The sequence below is a fragment of the Macrobrachium nipponense genome, chromosome 1 (assembly GCF_015104395.2).
Source record: "Macrobrachium nipponense isolate FS-2020 chromosome 1, ASM1510439v2, whole genome shotgun sequence".
In the NCBI taxonomy this organism is placed as follows: Eukaryota; Metazoa; Arthropoda; class Malacostraca; order Decapoda; family Palaemonidae; genus Macrobrachium; species Macrobrachium nipponense.
The window spans coordinates 52,674,366-52,698,903 of record NC_087200.1 but is presented as its reverse complement, the minus strand read 5'-3'; the positions used below and the strand labels follow the sequence as shown (position 1 = coordinate 52,698,903).

General features: G+C 45.4%; 1 protein-coding gene across 1 annotated transcript in view; it reads right to left on the bottom strand.

The window, feature by feature from the left end:
• Window positions 1-24,538, bottom strand: part of LOC135218788 (RNA cytidine acetyltransferase-like) — a 268,720-nt gene that overhangs the window by 197,210 nt on the left and 46,972 nt on the right. Inside the window, exon 4 of the mRNA XM_064255237.1 lies at window positions 23,276-23,457. Coding sequence (XP_064111307.1) covers window positions 23,276-23,457 — 182 coding nt within the window. The remainder of the gene's footprint in view (window positions 1-23,275; window positions 23,458-24,538) is intronic.

Sequence of the window (24,538 nt, the reverse complement as noted above, 5' to 3'; positions counted from 1 at the left end):
CGCCTCTGGTGGCCATCCTGAAGTTAGCAGACAATCTTGGCGATGGGATGGGTAGGGCGGGATTTCGCTGGCGACACGAGCCAATCGCCCAGAAATAGATTTTTCCTTACGTCAAAATCCCTTTTCTGGGCTCAGCTCGTGTCGCTGCGCGAAATCGTACCAGAGAAATAGCACAAGATTGTAAAGAAATTCAACAAAATCAAAGAGGTCTCAAATAAAAGATAAGATAAAAATAACGAATATAATTGCTAATAAGGATACATATACACAGTGATACAAAATAGAAATATTGCTTAAATTACACTTAATTCTAATAATATTTCTTACTTAAGGTAATATACATATATACAGGATAAATATATCATATATGTACAAAAATGGTATCTGTGTAAAGCTATGTATCAAAACATTTTAAAGCAATTAACATAAAAGTTGAATAAAACAACTCAACAATAATAATATATAAAGGAATGTATATGACTTAAATATACAAAACCGTAACCATTATAATAAGATGTATCTCCTAGCATAAAAATAAGGAGATGACATCCACGAGATCAATAACCACCATCAAATGTGAGTGTCCCTAGCAAAAAATTAAGGGACACCCACTACATCATCATAAAAGCAGCTAAGACACAAGGTGATCGTAAATGAACAAGGCAGGAATAGACGAACTGTTGGGTGAGGCAGGTAGAAAGGAGGACTGGATCTTCTACTAAAGATAGTCAGAGTCAGGGAAACTATGTTCCCCGCTGCAACTGCTGAAAATTTCAGAGCTTCCAAGGACTTTAAGTAATGACGTTTGAACACTGCCGGCGATTTCCATCCAGTATACTTTTTTCAACTCATCGAAGTTCATATGTTGGAAATAGTTAATTGAGGTGGCTACTGCCCTGACATCATGTGCTTTTGGGAAAGAGTCAGGATTGGCTTGTTTAATGAAGTACAGGATTTGTTGCCTGATGCCTTTAATAGATAAAGTGCCACCTTTTTCTCTCTTAAAGAGAGGACCCGATGAGGATGAGGAGGTCCTAGATAGAAAGGCTCGTAAGGCTGAAACTGGGCAAAGAGATAGATCTTGTGGAAGGGGTAGTACCTTCCATGGTTCCCACCCTCATCAAAGGATCTTCATTCTTTGCTATAAAGCTACGTTCCGGAGAAAGTAGCACTTCCCTGTGGGAAGGAACTGAATATGATCCGGATCTCTGGATAACGCCGACAGTTCTGAAATTCTAGCTCCTGAGGCCAAGCTTAATAAAAATAGGGTTTTTCTTAAGAGCATTATAAACGAGCATGTGTCATTATTGGTTTCTGAAGCCAGCGTTTAGACATCGTTAAGAACCATGATACTGACGTAGGCCTTACCGAGGTCTAAGTCTAGCACATGCCCTTGGGAATAGACGAGAAGTAGGAATCTGTCAAGTCTATGTTGAACCCAAATTGAAAAAAAAATCTTTTTCAAGGCTGACTTGTTTTGTCGTAATTGTGCTAGCTGCTAAGCCTTTTTCAAATAAGGATCTGAAAAAGGATATAGCTGAATTGATTGTCCATGATTCTAATATCTGATTCTTCAGGAAGGTTGCTAACTTTTTGACAGCAGCATCATACTGTCTCAAAGTTGAATCTCTTTTATCGGATTCCAAGAAGAGAATATTCTGAGGGTCAATATTCGCATCCCTTTTTGCTGCAACTTCATGAAATCCATAAAGTTAAGGTTTTGAGAATCCCTGAGGAAGCGAACACAGTCTTCGTTTGTATGACTGGGAGAGCCTGGGATGGATTGGGGATCCGAAGAGGGCGAAGACCCAGTTCCAGAATGAGAGGGTACCAATTGCTCTTCGGCCAGTCTGGGGCTACTAGAGCCACTTGACCCTTGAATGTCCTGAGTTTGTTTAAGACTTTCATGAGAAGATTCACCGGAGGAAAGACATAAATCTTCTCCCAGTTGTTCCAGTTTAGAGCCAGGGCGTCCGTGGCATAGGCCAGAGGGGTCCAGGTTGGGGGCCACATAACACGGGAGTTTGTTGGGTCGCTTGAGATGCGAAGAGATCCACCTGTAGACCTGGAACTCTCTGAAGAATCCATTGGAACGAACTGTTGTCCAGTGACCATTCCGACTCTAGAGGTACTGATCGGGATAGAGCATCTGCTATGACGTTTCTCACTCCAGCTATATGAGTGGAGGAGAGATGCCAACTGAACTTGTCCGCCAGGAGAAGATGGCTATCATGACATGATTTAGATGACGTGACTTGGAGCCTCCTCTGTTTACACAATGTACCACCCACTGCGCTGTCCAGGACTAGCTTTATGTGGGGTGTACTTTGGCGGGCGGAACCTTTTTAGAGTCAAGAACACTGCCATTGCTTCCAGTACGTTTATATGGAACTGACGGAACTGAGGTGACCACGCTTCCTTGAACCTTTTGAACTGGGAATATCCTCCCCAACCGCTTAATGACGCAATCTGTGTGGATGGTGATCCCTGGTGGAGGAACTGAAGGGGCACTGACACCAACAAGTTCTTGACTTTCGCCCACGGCCAGAGTCGATTCTTTAGAATCAGAGGGACTGAGGATAATTTGTCCCTGGACCTGACATTTGCTCGTGAGCGCCAGATTCTGGTTAGGTCTTTCAGTTTGGCTTTCATTAAGATGTTCGTCACTGATGCAAACTGGAGATAACCCAGATCCTTTCCTGAGATCTTCTTGATGCCAGTTTGTGACTCAGAAATTGTTTGACTGACTTCGCTATTTCCTTCTTTTGGATGATGGAATCGACAGAGTATGGGAGGATAGATTCCATTGAATGCCTAGCCACTGAAAGTTTGACTCTGGGGTGAGTCTTGACTTGGTCCTGTTTATCTTGAAGCCTAGATATTCCAGGAACTGAATTACTTTCAGTGTTGCTCTGTTGCATTCCTCGACTGTTGAAGCCCAGATCAACCAATCGTCGAGATACGCTACTACCATAATCCCTTGCGATCTGAGTTGTTGACTACCTACTTCCGCCAGCTTCGTAAACACCCTGGGTGCCACGTTGAGCCCGAAAGGAACTACCTTGAAGGAGAATGTCTGGTCTCCTATCTTGAAGCCCAGATACGGACGGGAAGTTGTCTTGCAATAGGGATATGATAGTAAGCGTCTGTAAGATCGATAGAGGTGGTGACGGCCCCACGGGGAAGTAAGGTCCGCACCTGCGAGATCGTGAGCATCTTGAACTTGTCGCAGCGAATGCTAAGTTAAGCGGGACAAGTCTAAGATTACCCTTCTTTTTTGTGAGCCTTTCTTTGGCACGCTGAACAAGCGTCCTTGAAATTTTAACCTTTTGACTCTCGCTATAGCTCCTTTCTGAAGGAGATCCTCCGCATACTCCGTCAATTCCTTGGAAGGAAGTTGGCGGAAAGGTCTGGATGGGGGTGGGTTCGTTAACCAGCTCCAACCCAGGCCTTTTGACACAATGCTCTGAGCCCACTTGCTGAAGTTCCACCAGTGGCGAAAGTGAAACAGCCTCCCTCCTACCTGAAATTCCTCATTGGTTCTGGTAGCCTCCCTCGGGCCTCCCCTTGAAATGTTTTCCCCTTATTAAAGGGACCCTGCCCGATCCTCTCCCACGAAAGGGTCGCTTACCTCTGCCTCCCTTACCCGAGCGGTCATACTTCTGTGAAGCTTGACTCTCGAAGGCTTGGTTGTAAGCTGGAGAGAGGGCGTAAGAGGTGGAGGGCTGAGGCTGAGGGGAGATAACATAAATCGGCTGCGATTGAGCCTTTGGAGGTGGAAGGTGGGCTGCTTTTTTGCACCAAGGGAACAGCCGGAACTTGCTGAGAAAAGCGTGGCTGCTTTTTCTGGTAGGGCTGGAAACGTCTAGGTTTCCTTTGACCCTTACCCTTAGCTGCTAGATCCTGACGTCTCTTGGCCGTAAGACCCCAAACGGAGGTCCTTAAGGCTCTGGTTTCAATCTCGTAGCCTCTGACTGAACCTCCTTCACCATCGCTTCTGGGAAGAGGTCTGCTCCCAGATGCTTGACGCAAGTAACCTATTCGGCTCGTGCCGAATAGTTGCTTCTTGTAGGACATGTTTCCTACAATTCGTCCTAGCAGTGGCAAACTCAAACATACTGACTGTACCGTTTGAGTCAAGGATTTGGTAAGAAGCTTGAAGAGCGGTTCTGACCATAGGCTATGGTAGCCACCTCGGTCATAGCCATGGAATTAATAGACCTGGCTAACCGCGATTTGGCGTCGAATTCCTGCCTGAATAACGGCCTATCTGGAAGCCTATGGTTAAGCTTCTCACCAAACTGCTCCATAGCACAGTCCGGTTTGAGTTTTGCCAGCTGAGAAGGGTTAGGTAAGTCTTCCCACAATTCTCCGGCTGAAGGAAGTAACGGAGATGTAGGTGGATCTGCTTCCTTCAGTTGAGGCATGGGGTCCCCCTTCTGGGCCGCTGGAATGGTAGATGTCGCGATCTTTGTCAGGAAAGGGAGCGGGGGTACTCTCATCCATCGTAAAGATCGTAAACGGACTCTTGAAAGGTTGGATTTTCGTATTGGAACAATCCATGTCCTCTAGACACCTGAGCCATTCTCTCTGAGCCTGGTCACGTGAATAGAGGACTGTCTCCTTTGGTACTTTATCATCCCGAGTCATGGCTGAGGCGGTGAGCCTGGCGTAGCCGATGAACGGAGGCTGAAGGTCTTCCGGGTAGAACTCGAAGTCCTCGATCCTCCGAGTTCCACATTCCGGGATAGAAATGAGTCCGTCTTGGAAGGGGGCGTATGACGCTACTCTCCAAGGGTTGTTCATTGAGAACGGAGGTAGAGAGTCATACGGGGGAAGCTGGGCTCCACCTGTGTTGAAAGGTGGAGGAGAGGCTAGAGGAGCTTGGCTCAAGTCGGCTATAATGTGTCTTGAGAGGTAATCCTATCCGACAACCGAGAGATCATTTGTTCCATGCTATTTTTCAGAGACCCAACCAGGTCGCCCACCTGTTGTAACAGACCAGCATTGGAGTCCAAAGCCGGAGACTGCTGCGGAGGTGGAGGGGCTGGCTCTGAACTGGAACCAAGGGTAGCGGAACTGACGACTCCGCTGGAGTGTGAGATCTCTCTCTGGAGGATTTTACTCCTCGAAGGACTTAGAGCCGGACCCAGAAGCTTTAGATCTCTCTGCTCCGGGATTCCTAGCCGGAGACTTACGAGAAGAGGATGACGCCGAAGCCGTCTTCTTAGACGACGACGACGTCTTCGTCAAGGATTTCACTGCTTGACCCTTGACCTTGGGGTCTAACTGAAGCGTCAGGAGAAGTATATAATTCGTTACCCGTAAAGCCTTGGAAGGATGGAGAGGTTGCAGGAGTGAAGAAGCAGTTGCACCCAAGGGTATCCCTTGGGTGTCCAACTTACCTACCTCGACCAACAGGTCGTCCACACCTACCATTAGGTTCTAAACTTGATATCCAAGCGTCGTGACTTCCGAGGAGATGTCCTGGCCTTGGTCAGTCAACGAGGCAGCAGCGTGTTGCTGGATGAAAGCGATAGTCGGGGCCGCCTCTACTGGGTCGACGTAGCCTGTCTCCCTGCCTCCGGGGAAGAATTAGTAACCGCCACCTCTTTTCCAGGATGTAGGGGTGGGCATTCACCCTTGGCGGCGTTCTTCCCGAAAACCGCCGACCCAGGCCCGCAGGGTTGCCAGTGCGGTATCCCTCACGGCCGGCGCCTGGAAGAGAGGGTATTGATTAGATTTAAGAATAACTTAAAACTAAAGCTAACTTAAAGCGTAACTTAAAATTTATAGGGGCTATAAGACCCCTTGAATTTTACCTTAAGTTAGAGTGATTGATGTAAAACTTAAGCACTATAACAGATGAGGACCAGCTACCGGAGATGGAATACTTACCCCGTCTAAAAAGCTGGCTCACCAGATCGTAACAGATGGTACACGTTTCATGGTACCAGACCTGGATGTCCCCGTGCGGAGTCGCGCATGGAGCATGGGACCGGCAAACTTCGTGTCCACATGGGTCCTGAAGTGTGGCGGCGCATCCCGGATGCTCACAGTTGGTGGTCTGTAAGTGAAAAGACACATGAGTATCTTAAAGACTATCACTTACAGGCTAAAGGACAGAAGAACTCCGTTGCATGCCGGAGCTCGGAAAAAATTTGGGCATAACCCCTCCCTTAATCGCCTGAATAGGCTATAACCCCGGAGGGATCCGGTGAAACACGCGGAGGGGGGATGGTTTTTAAGGTACTTAAGATAAACTTAATAGTTTAACATAATAGATCTTAAACCTAAAAACTCGAACGTACCGGACTAAGTCCAGTGCGTGGCGGAGTGTATAACTCAGTGAAACGGAGAGGTTAGAAGGGACCGACTGTATGTTCCGGACCACCCCGTGGGGTAGACTAGCACCTTTCCGCTGGATGCCAGGTCTCCGGTGGTAAATAAAGGAGCCCTAGTAAGGTGGGAAAGAGCAAAGGGGCATACAGACTCGGGCTAGTAACGGAGCGACGGGGTAGTAATGGAGGGGGGAAAAGGCCAGTCCCCCCCACCTTACCATCCGACCGGACAGGCCGAGAAGCCGGAGAGGTCGAGTCCAGTCTGGGTCTGTCCCGTCCCTCTACCCCCTCCGCCTGGGGGGAGAGAGGGAGGCAGGCTCGGGTATGTGGAGCGAGCATGGGCAGACCTACCCACCCCCCCCGACCCTATAGAAGAGCGGGAGGGGGGGAAGGGGGAAAGTGACTGGACAAAGGCGTCTGGCTGCCTCGTGATCACGTAGTGACCACGGGGCGATAAGAAGCAGCAACTAAGCCTAGAAACATAACCAACTGATCAGAGAGATGCTATCGGGAAGCAACCGAGCTGAAGAGCGGATTAACATATAGGCCCAATGGGCCATGGACCTAGGCTAAGCAAGCCAGCGCCCTACTAACCTAACAAATATCACATAAATAATACAAATGAATAATAAAATGAAAGAAAGAAAACAATATAGTAGGAGAAAAAATCCAGGAGTGTACGACTAACCCGAAGGCAAGTCTACCACTCAAAGCTAGCCGAGGCCGATACTAAGAGCCGTGGCTAGGGTCTGGATGGAAGAGCCTACATACGGTAAAAGACATGCATGCATGACAAAACCATGTAGACCGTACCTTAAACAAAGCGGATAAATAAAATAGAGTGTACATAAGCAAGGGGATGTTCTGGGTATGGGCGACCCAGAACGAACCCACCACGAGGCAGAACCATGCTGCCATGCTTCCGACCTAGAGTTCGTATTTATACCTAAAAAACGGCAAATACGTGCTCAGGGCCGGAAAAAATCAATTAGCAATAAACACTGAGTACTTAACTTAGCTGCTGCGATAGCTGCACGCTCCATGGTAATAAAATCCAAAGGAAAGGGCACAAAAAACACAGAGAAGAAAATGGCACGTGTGTATCGTGTGCGCTAACTGAAAAGGATGGCCACCAGAGGCGCAGCAGTCGGCAGCATGGGATGGAGTAGTAGTAGTAGGTGCTGCCCACTCTGTGGGTCGGCTCTCCTCTTGGGGGATTTTGTAGTGGGAGAATTCTATTGGCATTTGGCTCGTGGTAGTGGTCTCACTCGCATAGTGTCATACCGACACCCTCTGGGAGTGAGCGAGTCAGTTATACTGACCTTTTTCTTTATTTATTTATTCTCTGGTATGTGTTAGTACATTTACCCTAGAAATAATAGATTAAAGGATATTTCGCGCAGCGACACGAGCTGAGCCCAGAAATATCATTTTTGTATATGGTGACTTACCCAGTAATTATATAGCTGATTCCACATTGAAAGGAGGTGGGGTCATGGACATATTCTACTTCAAAGCATTATGTCATGTAATGAATTTGAAAATAAAAAAGTTGCTAGCATTGAAAAAACGTTTCTTGTTCCTATTAGTTAAGAGAACTATGCAGATGAACACTGCCTCTGGTTGGCGCTCGTCTTAATTCATAGTGGCGTGGCGGCAGAGCCAAGGGTCACCTCCTACTTAGGGGAAACTTTGCAGCGAGGGGAATGCTCATGTGGTGTAGCACCAAAATAAAACAACGAGAAAACACTGACACTTACAATGAAATAAAGTCAAGACCCATCCACTGAGTGGTGGGTGCTCCAGGTACACTGTACCCCCTGACTCTCCAAACTCAGCACCTTACTGAAACGGTGAGGAGATACTAGGAGAATATCCTGTGATTCCTTCCGCGATGCCATGCCAATCACAAAAACCGGTCTCAAGGTATTGAAAATCTTTGACACTTTTTAAACCTACATAAAAAATATATTAAGCACAGATCACTTACGCCTCTGGTAGCTCGATGGCAGAAAACGCCTGAAAACTAAGGAAGTAAAGGCTGTTCTTACTTCCTTAGCTTCGCTGCAGAGTAGGCCAAAAAACACTTGACAACATTATGTCTTAAACATGAAGTCCATATAAACTAAGACAATCCGTTTAGACAGAGGAAGAGACAAGTTCTGGGAGGAACTCTTCTCTTCACACTGGCAGCCGAGTTATCAGGCTATGTCTTTCAACTTCACTCCAATTCGGGGTAAACAATTAATAATTGAACACTTTACACAATTCGGGGTGAACAAATACTAATTAAACACTTTACAAATTAGAAAAAAGAATATGAACAACATGAAACCGCGGTGCTTGTCCAGAAATCATTCTAAATCATCACAGTGGCCTACAAATCAATTACGATGAAGCAAAAGATTTACAGATTTCTGTTGTACCCCAGGTAAGCAGAAAGAAATAATGAGTCTAATGAGACATCTCTGTTCGATGATTCTCGCAATGGCAACTGTGGAGCACAAAATATCACCCATAAGCAAGAATCCAGAGCCAACCAGAGACTTAAGTCTGTGATGGCCAGGCAGAGATCCAAATTAGAAGTTAACCCTCAATAGAGGAGAAACAATACTACAATGAACAAAATTTCAATGAGACGGCAGTACTCTGATCCTCACTCGTCTCCGACTCTGAGGCTGAGTTGCCTGGTAGCACATTCCACCTTGGAATTCATTTGTCTTACAGAGCTATTGAGTGTATGACAGATACCCTCGATCACCTATATGTAAACCGAAACAAGAGGGATTGAAAAAACCCCTTGTTCGATGAAAATGCCAACCCTGTGGCGTTGTTGCAAAAACAATATCACTAGTCTTATCATACCAAAATCGGAAACTCTTAGGAGGACCGAAAGGCTGTCCTGAGTTTCAGAAAATTAAATTGTCTTTGTCACACACAAGAAGAATTCACTTGCATGTATATGCCTGTACTCAAACGGTACAACTAATAGACATATGTCGCGAGGAGAATATACAAGTACCTATATTCGTAAGATCCTGTCAACCGAGTGTCAGCCTAATTCTTCACTTCGAAGAGAAAAAGAATAAAGACTGGAAGCAGACCTCCTTCATTATTTAATGAAGAGAGCAAAGGTAAAGTTATCCCGAATTAAAGCTTCTACGGCAAAAATAGGGCATCGATGACGACTGGTTCATGCTGAACTGGTTGTTCTCCAAAAACAGGGACACTGGAGAGATCCGAAGATCGAACCAGGAGCAGTCTCTCGCATCCTAACTCTGGAAAATGTAATCTGTAGAGTTCCGTAACTCAGGCAGTAGAGGGAAAAAGAGGATGACTGTTCTTGGCCTCTCTTCTCGGAGCTAGTGAGAGTGGGTGATGACTCGCACCATCAACTTGCAGTGATGATAGTAAACCACAGACTTGCCTAAGTTTGCGAGAACTTGCCATTTCTCGCCATGCATGTCTTAGTGATCGAAAATTCCTGTTCGAATGGTGGCTAACAAAAGATCCCCTAGTGTCGAAGAAGATTAAGAGGAGTCTCTTCAGGCATACAACAGGCAGCGCCAGACTTCCAATAGTTTGTGCCAGGTTAGGCGTGGAAAATGCCTAACGAGCTGAAGCAAGGGAGTGGACGCCTCACATGGCGCAAAGCATCTGTACGTGGATTGACACTCGACAAGAAACACCCAATACGAGAGATTCAAGTGGCTAGGTGCTAATACCTGGCTTTCATCATGAGAGTCGATACTTATTCTGATGAGCATCTATGACAAAAGTATTTGATAAGGCTCAAATATACAAAAGCAGGAGCAGAATTCTAATTCTCTTCCTCTACAGCGGACAAGTCTGCGTCTCTACCTTTAAGATCATTGTGAAGGGAGCGAGTCAACATACCTAGCTGCGAACACCTGTGGAGGAATGGCTATCGGAAGCAAAAATTCGCTTACAATGCTTCCAACATCTAGGGGCTAGCACAGGACGTTCAATATTCTAATTAGGTCAAATAAGTAACTGTCCTTTGATCTGATGCCTACTGAGCACAACTCACTAAATGCCTTTCCAGTGGCATTCAGTCGAAACCTAAAAAAGTATGACAATTTCGACAGAGGGGAAATAAACCCCCATCGAACTCCCTTCAGTTGAATCAGCTGAGTCTCAAGTCAAAAATCGACTAAGAGTTGAATCAGCTGAGTCGCGATCAAACATCAATTGTGAGTCGCATCAGCCGAGTCATGAGTCGAAAATTGACTGAGAGTCGGAACAAGCCAGTCACGAATCGAACATCGATTGCGAGTCGAATCGGCCGAATCATGAGTGGGATCAACTGAGTCGCGAGTCGAACATCGATTGAGTCTCAAACATCAATTGTGAGTAGACTTCAGCCGAGTCTCAAGTCGAACATCGACTGTGAGGAGTCAGACAAACATGACTAAAGGGTACGAGGCTTCATTGACTAAATAAACCTCTTCAAGAGGTCGAGACACCAAAGATTAACGCCATCGACGCGATCTGTTAGGTAACAAACCACTGGAATTGGACGACAACTGTACACTACGATACGCCTGTTCAACGGCGTTTAGTCGAAACCTATAAGTCACGACAGGTTCGACCGGGAGTTGAAAAAAGACCCTCCTCACTACACATCCAACAAGACACCTTTTCAATGGCTGTCTGCCGATACCTGGGAAAAGCTACAGGTTCGACCGAGGGGCAACTAATGGGGGCAACCCCTCGGACTCCCTTTGATTACCAGTATGTCCTCTCCTAGGCAGATGTTGGCCGTCAGGAGCAGGACAGTGACTTTAAGTCTAGGATATCTGAGGGGCCAGATAGTCACCTCCTCTGACACATCTGTCAATACCTGGGACAGACAACAGGTTCAAGTGAGGGAGTGACTACATGTATGCAACCCCCCAACCTCCCTTGGACCTCAAGTATGTCAACTCCCGGGTGTGGGGGAGTGGGACACTGAGTCTAGGAGAATCGTGGGACTAGTAGTCGCTTCCTCCACTGCACAACACTTCACTGTTACATTGGTCATTCATGATCATCGAAATAAAAGCTGGCAAAGGCATGGGAAGGAAGCGATGGAGCCAGGCACAGGAGCAGATGACAAAGGTCGGAGGAGTACTATGAGAGAATTGGCGTTAGCTTTGGGAGGCAAAAGGAGTTGGCAGACGACAGACAAGAGGCGAGATGCCGGCGCATCTGGTAACCTCGGTTACAGATTACTTTCATGAAAATAATCAATAAATAATTGACTACTAACTACACACTTTACTATAGGGAATACTGGCATCTAGGCCTGAAACATTCATAATACATGAATACATCAGCCTTTCATATTCAGACATGCATTTAAACATAATGTAAATAAATGCATAACACCAAAATAATAATAATTTATATCAACAGCCATTCTGCATTAAGTATCAAAGCCAATCGGACTCTAGTAATGTAAAAACACTGCTTTTGTTCTCCAATTAGTGATAAAGGGATTTTCTGGGCTCAGCTCGTGTCGGCCTATGAAAGTATCCTTAATATCATTCTTTCTAGGTAAAATTAGCCTAAAATTACCAGAGAAAAACAAAATTAAGAAAATGTCAGTAAAACTGACTCGCTCACTCTTAAAAAGAAGTGTCGGTATGATATAGGGGCGAGTGTGGAACACTACCACGAGACAAACACCAATTAGAACTTCCCTATCAGAATCCCCCCAAGAGAGAGCCGATACCAACGGGCGATGCAGCCTCTACTACTACTACTAGAGGACGCCACGGACAGCAGCGCCCCTAGCGGTCATCCTTAAATTTTAGCGCCTGCGACAAGTCGCCATTTTCTTGTGCTCGTGCTTTTCTTGCGAATTATCCGCATCTGTGTCATGGAACGCTCTGCAATCGCCACGGCTAAGTTAAGTAACTCATAAGTAACATTTTACTGATCTTTTTGTCTTCCGGGTACCAGTATTTTCCTTTTTATAGGTCATATACGGTTCCTCGGTTGTCTCGTGGCGGCCATGCCGCCTCGTAAGAATTCCCGGTCCTCCATACTGGGACTTCTTATGCTTATGGGCTTACTTTTTTTTTCACATTCATTGTTTACATCGAGTTTTAGCTAGTTCAGCCCTCCTACCATTCTCTTAGCTTGGTATTTAGGGCTCTTATTATTTTCGGCCCAGCATCCCGGCTCTTGCTCTACATCGGCTATCGCTGGCTTCGAGTAGGCTTCTGTTTCTCGGAACAGTCTGCCTCCTCCTGGGCTTCTTTCTCTTTTACTAAAAGTGTCTCTTCCCCTTTTCGATGTATATTATTATTTAGGGTGTTAGGCTAGCCTAGGTGCTTGTTCCACATGTTGGTACAGCTTGGTTCACGTGGCCCTACCACGGTTGTGTTGCTCGCGGCCTAGGCCACTTGCGGTCACGTGTCCTATAGCACCTTACCCTGCCCCTTCCCTCCCTCTCTGACGTAGGGAGGAGCCGGGGGACCCCTTGGTTGTCATAACAACCTCATCGCCTTCTCTCACTCTCTAGGCGGTGGAGACCGGGGGGTTCCGTCAGCAGGGGGTATAGGGCGAACCACTATGAGGTACCGGGGTCTCCATACGGGTAGTTGGTGAGGCGGGGAGGAGTAGGCCATCCCTCCCCCCTTTCCTCGCTCCCGCCGTGTTTCGCCGGGACCTCCCTCCCCCCCGCCCCATTGCTCAGCCACCTCTCTTACGATACGAAAGGAGCCTTCCGTCGCAGCCGGGGCACCTTTGGTTATAGAATATTGGCTCCGCTAGCGGGCAGGGTGGGAGCTATGGATGGTCGTTTGCTTGCCTACTATATCCTTATATCTCTCCCCCGCTACCGGAAGGGAGCTTATCCTTACCTACGCACTCTTCTAGTAGACGGGTGGAGAGAAGACGTTTTAATGTTGTTTTAATTTGTTATTTTAAGGATATATACCCTATTATAAGATATTTTACAATGAATTGTGTGTTATTATATTCATTTTATCAACCATCACCCGCCATTGTCCGTCGTGGTTTCCATTACCACCACTCCTAGTTGGTTGATTCTTGTGCCTCCGCCATTGGCGGAGCCATAGCCTATCTTCCAACCTGGTTACCACACGTATTTTAGCGGGGCTCTGGTTTTATCTAACTTTATCGCTCCGGCACCAGCGGAGCATATGTTAGGCTGTAAGTGTTTACTCTGTACTCATGTACATTTCCACTTACAGGCTACCAACTGCCAGGTCCCGGCCTGTAATGCGACGCTGTATGACCCCTGTGGACATGACGAGTGCAGGTCTCACGCCCCGTGTGCCACGTCGTACAATGAGACGATCGTCTGGCACCCCGAGGCCTGCGCTATATGCTACGACCTGGTCGCTCAGCTGGGAGATGGGGTATGTCCATTATAAGGTTACTTATGATTTTACTAACAACTTCTAGTTCGTAAGTCTGTTAACCCTGTCCGCAATTGGTAGCTAATCCCACCTTTCTTTCAGGCTAGCGGTGTGAGGGAAGTCGCTCTCGCCACCCTGAAAGCGTGGGTGGGCGGCTTTGGAAAAAACGCCGCCAAGGGCCAGCCCTACATATTAGATAGGAACTTGGCCATCCAGATCTTCCCTGCGGGCAAGTCGACGGGGCTATCGTCGACCCCTTGGCCGCCCCCGCCCCAGTGATTGCCTCCATCCAGCAAGAAACTCCAGCAATTGTTTGGGGGTCGTAGCCTCCCAGGAGTCAGTTCCGGACGTCGCTGCCCTGGACCTGAACCTCGAGCCGATGGCGGTAGTAAGTGAGGATTTGTTGGTTGAGGTAGGTTTGTCGGGCGCCCAAGGTCTTTCCTTGGGCGCTCCTGGATCTTCTCCTGTCCCTTCTTCTTCTGCCTCTTTCCAAGGCTTTCCGGGATCCGAGATCCCTAGCCGCCCTCCCGCTCTCTCTGTACCTCCTAAGGAGAAGGGAAAGAGAGAACCGAAGACCTTGTCTAAGACGACTTCTAGGAAGTCGTCTTCGTCTTCTTCGGCCAGGAAGTCGTCGACTTCATACGCCGATGCGGTTGAAGGCTAAGCGAGCTCTTCCCAGTCGAAGAGCTCCAGAAGCAAGGCTTCGAAGGAGAAGGCTCGCGCTACCACCGAGGTCGCTGCCCTCTCCCGCCTCCGCTGCCCGCCCCCTCTCCGGCTATGCCGGCAGGGGTGGCAAGCACCAGCTCCTCCGTTCCCTCTTCTGTCTCACCAGGAATGATGGAACAGGTAGGAGTGATGGTAGGTTCCCAAATTTCGGCATGGGGAACACGTTTTGAGCAGATGTTCGCGCAATTGTCGAACAGTCTGTCTCAAACTGGACAGACTATCCAGGACCTCTCTAATAGGATGAGAGAGAATGAGGATCGAGTAGCTGGGCTATCTCAGGCTCCTCCCCCAGTCTCCCCTGCATCTAGCACGGGGATTCTCCAACTTCCGCCTTACGACTCCTTACCAGCTTTCTCTATGGAGAATCCATGGAGAGTAGCGGCCTACGCTCCTTTTAAGGACGGGATGATTTCGATCCCGGAGTTTGGTACTCGAAGGATTGAGGACTTCGAGTTCTATCCTCCGGGTCTGTCGCAGCCTTTCATGGGGTATGCTAGGCTGACGCCAACAGCTCTTACGAGAGAGGATAAGATCTCGAAGGAGTCAGTTCTCTACAGTAGAGATCACGCACAACGAGAATGGGTTCACTGCCTTGAGGACTGGGAGTGTACTAACACTAGACTCCAGGCCTACAAGAGTCCCTTCACTATTTTCGCAACGGAAGAGGAGGTCTCTCTTCCGTTCGCCACGAAATTGGTGGAGAAGGCTCTTCAGGCAGTCCTCAAGGATGAGCCCATTCCACAGTTGAGGGAGTCGGAGTCTACCTCTCCACTCTTCCCCGCCTTCGGAGAGTTATGGGAAAACCTGCCAGCTACATTCACGCTGGGTAAACTCAAGCCGGACTGCGCCATGGACCAGTTCGGTGAGAAATTACCTAGGCTGCCGGATTCCCTAATCCAGGCAGAGTTCGATGCGCGAACTAGGTTTGGCAGGTCCCTTAACTCTCTTATCGTTACGGAAATGGCTGCACTTTTCATACGTACGCTAAACGAACCGCTGTTTCAAGATTCTGGCGAAATCACAGTTTCAGACGGTTCTGTCAGACGCTTTTGACTTCTTCCAAGCCAGGAGGAACTGCGGAAGCATGTCCTTCAAGAGTGCACTATCAGGCACGAGCCTAATAGACTCTTGGCTGCGAGCATGTGGGGAGCGGATCTCTTCCCAGAGTCCGCAGTGAACGAAGTCCACCACGAAGCTGCTAGACTCAACCAGAGCCTTAGAGCTAGGTGGGGTATTCCTCTAAGAGGAAACAGGAATCCGTTCCCACTGCTGGCAAGAAACCAAAGAAGGCTGGTAAGAGGTTCCAGCCATATAAAAAACTTCAGCATCAGCAGCAGTTTGTGCAGGCAGTCCCAGTTACCCAACAGGGACAACCTGCCACATCTAAACAGACCCAGCCTTTCCTCCTGGTGCCCCAGCAATCGCAACCTTCTACTTCCTACGCTATCTCGCCTGCCTTTAACCCTGCTTATGAGGCTCAAGGCTGGTACTCTCAACCGAGGGGTAGGGCGAGAGGTTACTTTCGTCATCGTGGCGCAGGAAGGGGCACAAGGAGTAAGCAGTTCAGAGGAGGGCGTGGTGGCCAACCCGCCCATCAGCAATGAGGCTCCCAGGTAGGAGGGAGGCTGTTCCTCTTCCGCCACAGGTGGGGGTTCAGCAATTGGGCACAGAGCATAGTGTCCAAAGGATTAGGCTGGAGTTGGATCAAGGATCCTCCCCCAATCAAATCATTTCATCAGATACCGTCAAAGGAATTGATAGATTACGCGGAAGAACTCCTTCAGAAAGGAGCTATTGCGAGAGTCAAACATCTAAAATTTCAAGGGCGCTTATTCAGCGTGCCAAATAAGAAAGGCTCAACAAAAAGAAGGGTAATCTTAGACTTGTCAAAGCTAAACTCTTTCATTCGCTGCGACAAGTTCAAGATGCTTACCCTCTCAAGTAAGGACCCTACTTCCGCGTGGAGCCGTCACATGCTCCATCGATCTTACAGACGCATACTATCATATCCCTATAGCCAGGCACTTCCGCCCATTCCTAGGATTCAGGCTAGGAAATCAGACATTCTCATTCAAAGTGATGCCCTTCGGTCTGAATGTAGCCCCCACCCCCGGGTATTCACAAAGATAGCAGAAGTGGTTGTACAACAATTGAGAGCTCAGGGAATCATGGTAGCGGCATACCTCGACGATTGGTTGATCTGGGCGCAACAGTCGAGGAATGTCTCGAAGCTACCCAAAAAAGGTAAAGGTAGTTCACTTTCTGGAACATCTGGGGTTCCAGATAAACAAAACGAAATCCAGACTTACCCCGGAATCTCGTTTTCAGTGGCTAGGAATCCAATGGGATTTGTCTTCCCACAATCTATCAATTCCAGTGGCCAAACGGAAGGAAATAGCAAAATCTGTCAGGCAATTCCTCAAATGCAAACAGACATCAAGAAGAAACCAGGAGAGAATCCTAGGGTCTCTTCAGTTTGCTTCGGTAACAGATATCCTTCTGAAAGCAAGGCTGAAAGATATAAATCGAATTTGGCGGTCAAGAGCAAACTCCAAATATCGAGACAAGTTGTCAGTAATTCCTCAGATCCTCCGCAACCAACTACGGCCTTGGTCAAAAGTAAAGAACTTAGCCAAGAAGGTTCCCCTTCAATATCCCCTCCCAGTGTTAACCATTCACACGGATGCTTCCCTGTCCGGGTGGGGGGGATACTCCCAGTTCAAACAGGTTCAGGGGACTTGGTCAGTTCAATTTCGCCAGCTCCACATAAACGTGTTGGAAGCAATGGCAGTATTTCTTACTCTGAAGAGACTGCTTCCCCCGAAGAAGTCTCATCTAAGGCTAGTTTTGGACAGTGCAGTAGTAGTTCACTGCATCAACAGAGGAGGGTCCAAATCCAAGCATGTGAACCATGTCATGATAGCCATCTTTGCATTAGCAAACAAACACAAATGGCACCTGTCTGCCACTCACCTGGCAGGAGTAAGAAATGTGATAGCAGACGCCCTGTCCCGGTCAGTTCCTCTGGAATCAGAGTGGTCTCTGGACGTCGGGTCATTCCAGTGGGTAAGCCGGAGAGTCCCAGGTCTCCAGGTGGATCTCTTCGCCTCACAAGCGAACCACAAGCTCCCTTGCTATGTGGCCCCCAACCTGGACCCTCTGGCTTATGCCACGGACGCCCTGTCGTTGGATTGGAATCAGTGGAGGAGAATTTATGTTTTTCCTCCAGTGAATCTGCTCTTGAAGGTCCTGGACAAACTAAGGTCCTTCAAAGGGATAGTAGCTCTGATTGCACCGGATTGGCCCAAGAGCAACTGGTATCCTCTTCTTTTGGAATTGGGTCTCCGACCTCAACGGATCCCCAATCCCAAACTGTCACAATCAGTACAAATGAGGACTGTGTTCGCTTCCTCAAGAACTCTCCAGACCCTAACTTTATGGACTTCATGAAGTTTGCGGCTAATAAAGATGCTGACATTGATCCACAGAACATTCTCTTCCTAGAATCAGATAAGAGAGAGTCAACCATTAGACAATATGACTCAGCTGTTAAAAAATTAGCATCTTTCCTGAGAGAATCGAACACCACAACCATGACAGTTAATTTGGCTATATCCTTTTTCAGATCCTTGTTTGAAAAGGTTTAGCAGCTAGCACGATTACCACTCACAAATCGGCTTTGAAGAAAATCTTTCAAGTAGGTTTTCAGATAGATTTGACTGAATCTTATTTCACATCTATCCCTAAAGCCTGTGCTAGACTTAGACCTTCTCAGAGGCCTACTACAGTGTCATGGTTCTTAAATGATGTCCTCAAACTAGCTTCAGATACTGACAACTCATCTTGTACGTTCATTATGCTCCTGAGGAAGACATTATTCTTACTAAGCCTAGCCTCAGGAGCTAGAATTTCAGAACTGTCGGCTCTATCCAGGGATGCGGGTCATGTGGAGTTCCTCCCATCAGGAGAAGTTCTACTTGCCCCGGATCGTAGCTTTTTAGCCAAAAATGAAGATCCTCTTGCAAGGTGGGCCCCTTGGAAGGTTATCCCACTTCCACAGGATCCTTCTCTCTGCCCAGTATCAACTCTTAGAGCCTTTCTTTCTCGTACTTCTTCTAGATCCTCAGGTGCTCTCTTTATGAGAGAAAAAGGTGGTACTTTATCAGTTAAAGGTATTAGACAGCAAATCCTTTACTTCATTAAACAAGCCAACCCTGAGTCATTCCCAAAAGCACATGATATCAGGGGAGTAGCCACCTCAATTAATTATTTCCAACATATGAACTTTGAGGATCTTAAGAAGTATACTGGATGGAAATCCCCGACAGTCTTTAAACGGCATTATTTAAAGTCCTTGGAATCTTTAAAGTTTTCAGCAGTAGCAGCGGGAAACATAGTTTCCCCTGATACTGTTTAGTAGTTGTAGTATTGATCCAGGTCTCCTTTCTACCTACTTCAACCAACATGCCTCAACCAATCGTCAGGCTACTCAACATCATAGCCTTAGCCGTTGTATCATATAGTGGATTGTCCCTTATTTTTTTGCTAGGGACAACCACCCTTGTACTGATATGTACTTCAGTGTTCCTACCCTTTTTTTTTTTTTGCTAGGGTAGGACACAATATGTTTGTATATTCACCAATTGGGTTTGTGATGAGCTTCAGTCACAATGTGTTTGTATATATTTGAATTAATTGTGTTAATGATGGATTTGAGTGTACCTATCCTTATTTTTTATGCTCGGGGAGGGTTAGGGACACATGTATGTATATATTTTGTAATCATATTCTAATTAAGTATCATCCCAAGTTTGTTTCCTTATTTTACATGCATATCTGTAATTTTTAATTATCTACCATTTAAGTACTTTAAGTTTACTAACATTCTGTTATTTATTATTGTAATAAGTTAGTTTAAGTGCTTAATTTGTATGCTGTATTTGATTTACTTATATTATATCCATCATTTTAAACTGTTTTTCATTATTTCCTTTTCCATCTTGTCTGTTTCTCTGGTACTCTTTCATAGGCCGACACGAGCTGAGCCCAGAAAAGGGATTTTGACGAAGGAAAAATCTATTTCTGGGTGATTGGCTCGTGTCGCCCTATGAAACCCATCCCCTTTTTATGGTTTGTTTTTCCCCCACCCCCCCTTGCAGGACAAGATGTATTTGTATGGTTTATTTAAGGATGACCGCTAGGGGCGCTGCTGTCCGTGGCGTCCTCTAGTAGTAGTAGTAGAGGCTGCATCGCCCGTTGGTATCGGCTCTCTCTTGGGGGGATTCTGATAGGGAAGTTCTAATTGGTGTTTGTCTCGTGGTAGTGTTCCACACTCGCCCCTATATCATACCGACACTTCTTTTTAAGAGTGAGCGAGTCAGTTTTACTGACATTTTCTTATTTTGTTTTTCTCTGGTAATTTTATTTTAGGCTAATTTTACCTAGAAAGAATGATATTAAGGATACTTTCATAGGGCGACACGAGCCAATCACCCAGAAATAGATTTTTCCTTCGTCAAAATCCCTTAACAAATATTACTTACAAAAATATGAAATAGCATTTCATGTATTCAGATGTATGTATATAAAATAACTTACCCTTCTAAATATACATATGTGTTTATACCACCAAACGCTTCCATACTAAGTCTCAAAGCAAATTCAACTCTAATATAAACAAAAATTTACGAATAAACGATTATTCCATTATGCCAAAAGAAGTAATTTTTAAAATTATCATGAATAAAAGCAATTGCAATCAGTGACCGATTACGTGCCCCGCTAATGAACTCCAGTGGCCTGTGCTCAAGTCTAAATCAGTAACCGATTGCGTGCCCCGCTAACTGACTTGAGCGGCCTGTGCTCAAGTCTAAATGACTCAAGTGGCCGCCTGTGCTCCAGAGCGCCTAATGAGCTCGAGCTCGATGCTATCAGCTTAAATGTGAAACGTTCACAATTGTGTGATGCCAGGAAAATACCTCGTACACCGAGGCCATGTAAGGGGGGGGGGGGGGCCTTTTTTTTTCTCTCCAAAGCCTCCCGAGCCTTACATAAACACCATTCTCTCCTTAATACTTTCAGACTCTGCAAAGGAAAGTGATGAGTGTCGCAAGCACAGTAAACTAAAAACGTATTGGCCAATGCAACCGTTTGGCCTAAAAGAATGTCTCCACATTCACAAATTACTTTAAGGTAACTATATTTACCGGTGGCTTGTGACTAACAGCCTATGGTTGGTAAACAAAATCCTAAAAGCAAGGTACGTCTAACCTAAGGGAATCATGTAACCTTCACGAATTACTTTTAAAAGGTAATTATAAACCAGCGACTTGCATGTAGCCTAATCCCGATAAGTACATAATAAATGCAAAGGTTCTAAGATACAAGAATGGAACAACATTCGAAAATTATTTTAAAGTGATTATTACCAGTGTCAGGCTAATGACTAATGGCCGATAAACAAAATCTAAACAAAAGCTTGGCCCAAAGGAATGATGCATAAAATCATGATTACTTACGGCAATTATTAACCAACGACTTGCGCATAGCATAAGCCCTTTAAGTAAAACTTATTTACAATAGTATTAGGCCTAATTTAATGGAGTTACATTCAAGGAATATTGCTGGAGAATAAAAATAGCTGGCTTGATGATAATCTGAATAGAAAAACAAAGGACAAGACTCATCCTGCTCGAAGGATACAAATGCGTTCCAGTGGTTGTGTAACAATACCGAAATCCAGTGATATAACCGGAAAATAAGAACAAGCAGCTGTAAGCACTCTATGTTTAGTCAAGCATGGCAGGAAACAGAATGAAACGCTTTGCTAAATTGTTCCTAGTATTGCCGTTGGGGACGACACTGTTACGTCTACACTGAACAATCGAAGCGCTACCCGCGAAATTTGAATTAGGCTGTTGAACGTTGGAAACCATAGCTATATAATTAGTGGGTAAGTCTCATATACAAAAATCACAGATAACCGGTTAATGGCACCTCTGTTAGGTATGTAATTGCACCAATATTCTAATATCAGCACGAATGAGTGGAAATTGGTGCAAGACAAGCACAACAAAACACGATTGCTGATAACAGATACTGCCGATAACAGGGGACTGCCTGTAACAGCAAATGGGTAACACACCCTGCTAGTGGTCTGCATGTGTAGCACTAACCCAACCAAGCGTGTTACAAACCCTCCAACCATGAATGGACCAGAAGAATCAACAGAACCCCAATGCCAGCAATAACCCTGGCCCAAAGACCAGGTACGTATATGAATAGCACATGGCACCCGTGAACCCTCCTGGCACTATGCACAGGTCACAATGAGGTGTTTTATTTGACTGCCCACAATAACTGCCAAATCATGCATTAAACAGATACCTGTTGGTACCAGTAAACCCAGGCCACAGACTGGACACGTGTATAGCAAATAAGCCACGTGAATGGGTCACATAGACCTTTCTCTGTCTAAAACTGATGAGTTAGGCTCTGTACAAACCTGATGAACCAGGGTAGGGAGAAGCAATTGCTTGAATTTCAACTACTATGACTGCTTATGGATGGACAGAGAGAACAAAGATAACCTGTTGTCACAAGTAACCCAGTCTGCAGACTGGGCACGCAGATAGTGAATGAGCTGCATGAGCAGGTAATGCAAACTCCTCTCCATAAAACCCTGATAAGTCATGGTGAGAAGGGTCAAGGTGCTCCAGTCACCAAGGCCGTCTGACCATTGATAGACATAGAGAACACCATTGGCCTGTTGCCATCCATAAATCCAACCAGTAGACCGAGTACACAGGAAGTGAACAAGCTGTGTGAACAGGTCTGGCAATCCCCTCTCTGTGTGGCACCAAAGTTGCAGCAAGTAGAGAACCTGACTCGATGTTAGCTCACAAACAAAATGGAAGCAGACCTCCAGTCTAAGTAGATGGCACTAGGTGCCAACCCTATTCAGTAAAAGCCCATCACTGATCGTAGCCATGCTTCCCAACCCTCCCCAGAGAGTGAGATAGAACAGAAAAAACCTTACCTAGACTTGAAATGCAAGGTTAGACTTCACCTTCTCAATGCCTGCAGTGCAGAGTAAGAAACTGGGGTCAAAGTGGAGGAAGAAACAAAGAGGGAGAATGCTACTAGTTTCCATACACTTCCTCTGCAGACAATGCTACTTGCCTTACCCACGAGGCAAGCCTAGTCAGGAATTCAAAATATCCATGAGGGGAATTTATGAAGGTTATAGCTATGAAGGCCTTCCTCCTCTACCAGGTTAAAAGGGCCAAACTTTAGTGTGAACTTCAATAGTTTCTAAGTCTTACAGTTCTGAAAAGTGACAGCTTCTGATGCATGCTTCCAGAAGCTGCTATGTTTCTTATGAAAACAAAATATGAAATCTTAGCAACGAAACATATATGCGGAATTTCCTTACAAACATGTTTGTCTGACTGACAGTTTGATCTATAACAATAGAACACACAGTCAATACAAAAGCAAAAGAAGTATACACTAAAAATTATTAATCCAGTAAAGTTTGAATGGACAAGTTGAGCACAGGGTCTGGAGAGACATCTGAGCTCAAAGGTGGCCAGAAGTAAAGTGGAGTGCAGTTCAACAGGTGAGCAGGACTTTCCCTACCTGTCAGTAATTAACTACCTTGTCAATAAGCCAACTGAATGGTCATTTCCAGCTCATTCATGTGTATGAACTTACGTACATACATAGACACACACACACACCATCACAGAGCAACCAGTCTAGAGTTATTTGAGAAGTTTGTAAGTAAATAGGCATGAATAAGGGAAATCTTACCTTTCATTAAATAATGGAAAAACATTTGGGTGTGAATAAGTTTTCAGTTTGTTATGAACATCCATCTCTATATCAAAGAGCTGTCTCAAGGAGGTTTTCTTCAGGATAATAGTTATGACACCACCTCCCTTAACTGTTTCTATAACTTGACACAGTACATTTGGAGTAAGTCCCTCAAAATCCTGAAAAAAATAAATATAGTAAAAGTGATTTGTAACTTTCCTAGGTAGTAAATAAACCATAGCTTTTTATATATGAGTATCAATCAATGCAGGCTGGATCAGTAGCAGAATTTAGTAACAAGGTAGGTGATGGGTGGTTAAGGAATAGTGAAAGGGGGTACGTGTACCCCTCACTCACCTACTAGGTACACTAGTCACTTCCCCTTTGGCCCCTAAGACAAAACAGAACGGCTGAGGTATGTTTAATTATTATATATATACACAAGTACTCCTTGTTAATGATGGAGTTCCATTCCAGCGACCACTTCGTTAAACGAATTCATTGTTAAACGCTTTATTCTTTTTATTTTGACAAATAGCATTAATTTTCAGTCATATATTATACACAGAACTAGTTTCCGACGTAGCCTACTACTTGGCAAAGTTCTGACAACCCTTTTTATCATTTTATTACTTATATATTTTAACTTCATCATCTTATAACTTCACAATGTATAATTTTCTTTAAAATAGTGCAATTTATTTAACACATTTAGCCTACATTCCAGAGTTTAATAAGTCAATACAATACCGACTCAATACAGTCCTAAATTTTTTTCAGAATCTGCACATTATTTAGCAGTGACTTTCATATTCTAAATTTGGTATTTCATAACTATCGCTATTAGTTTCTTCGTCATTTATTTTTATTGTAGAGGGTAGTGAGATGAAAAAAGCAATTAATGAATTTCGGCGATTACAGGGCATTTGAATGTTGCCGTCATAATGTAAACAAAGCACAAATGGGATGAGCATTTTCTAGCATTGATAAAGATTTACGTTTGCGCTTCTTACCTCTAGTATCATCTGATCTCATGGGTGACATATCGAAAACGTATGTAAATACACAGTTATACAAAAAATTGTATTTATCAAACTGTGTTACATGTAAAGTCTTTCAGGCACTCTAAGAGTACGGAATTCGTGCCGGCCAATTGTTTTGATTTAAAAGGATTAACTTGGTAGAGACTTCTCAAGTGTAATAGTATTTAAAAAACATCTTTATTTTCAAGTTAATATGAAAAACATATTTGACTTCACA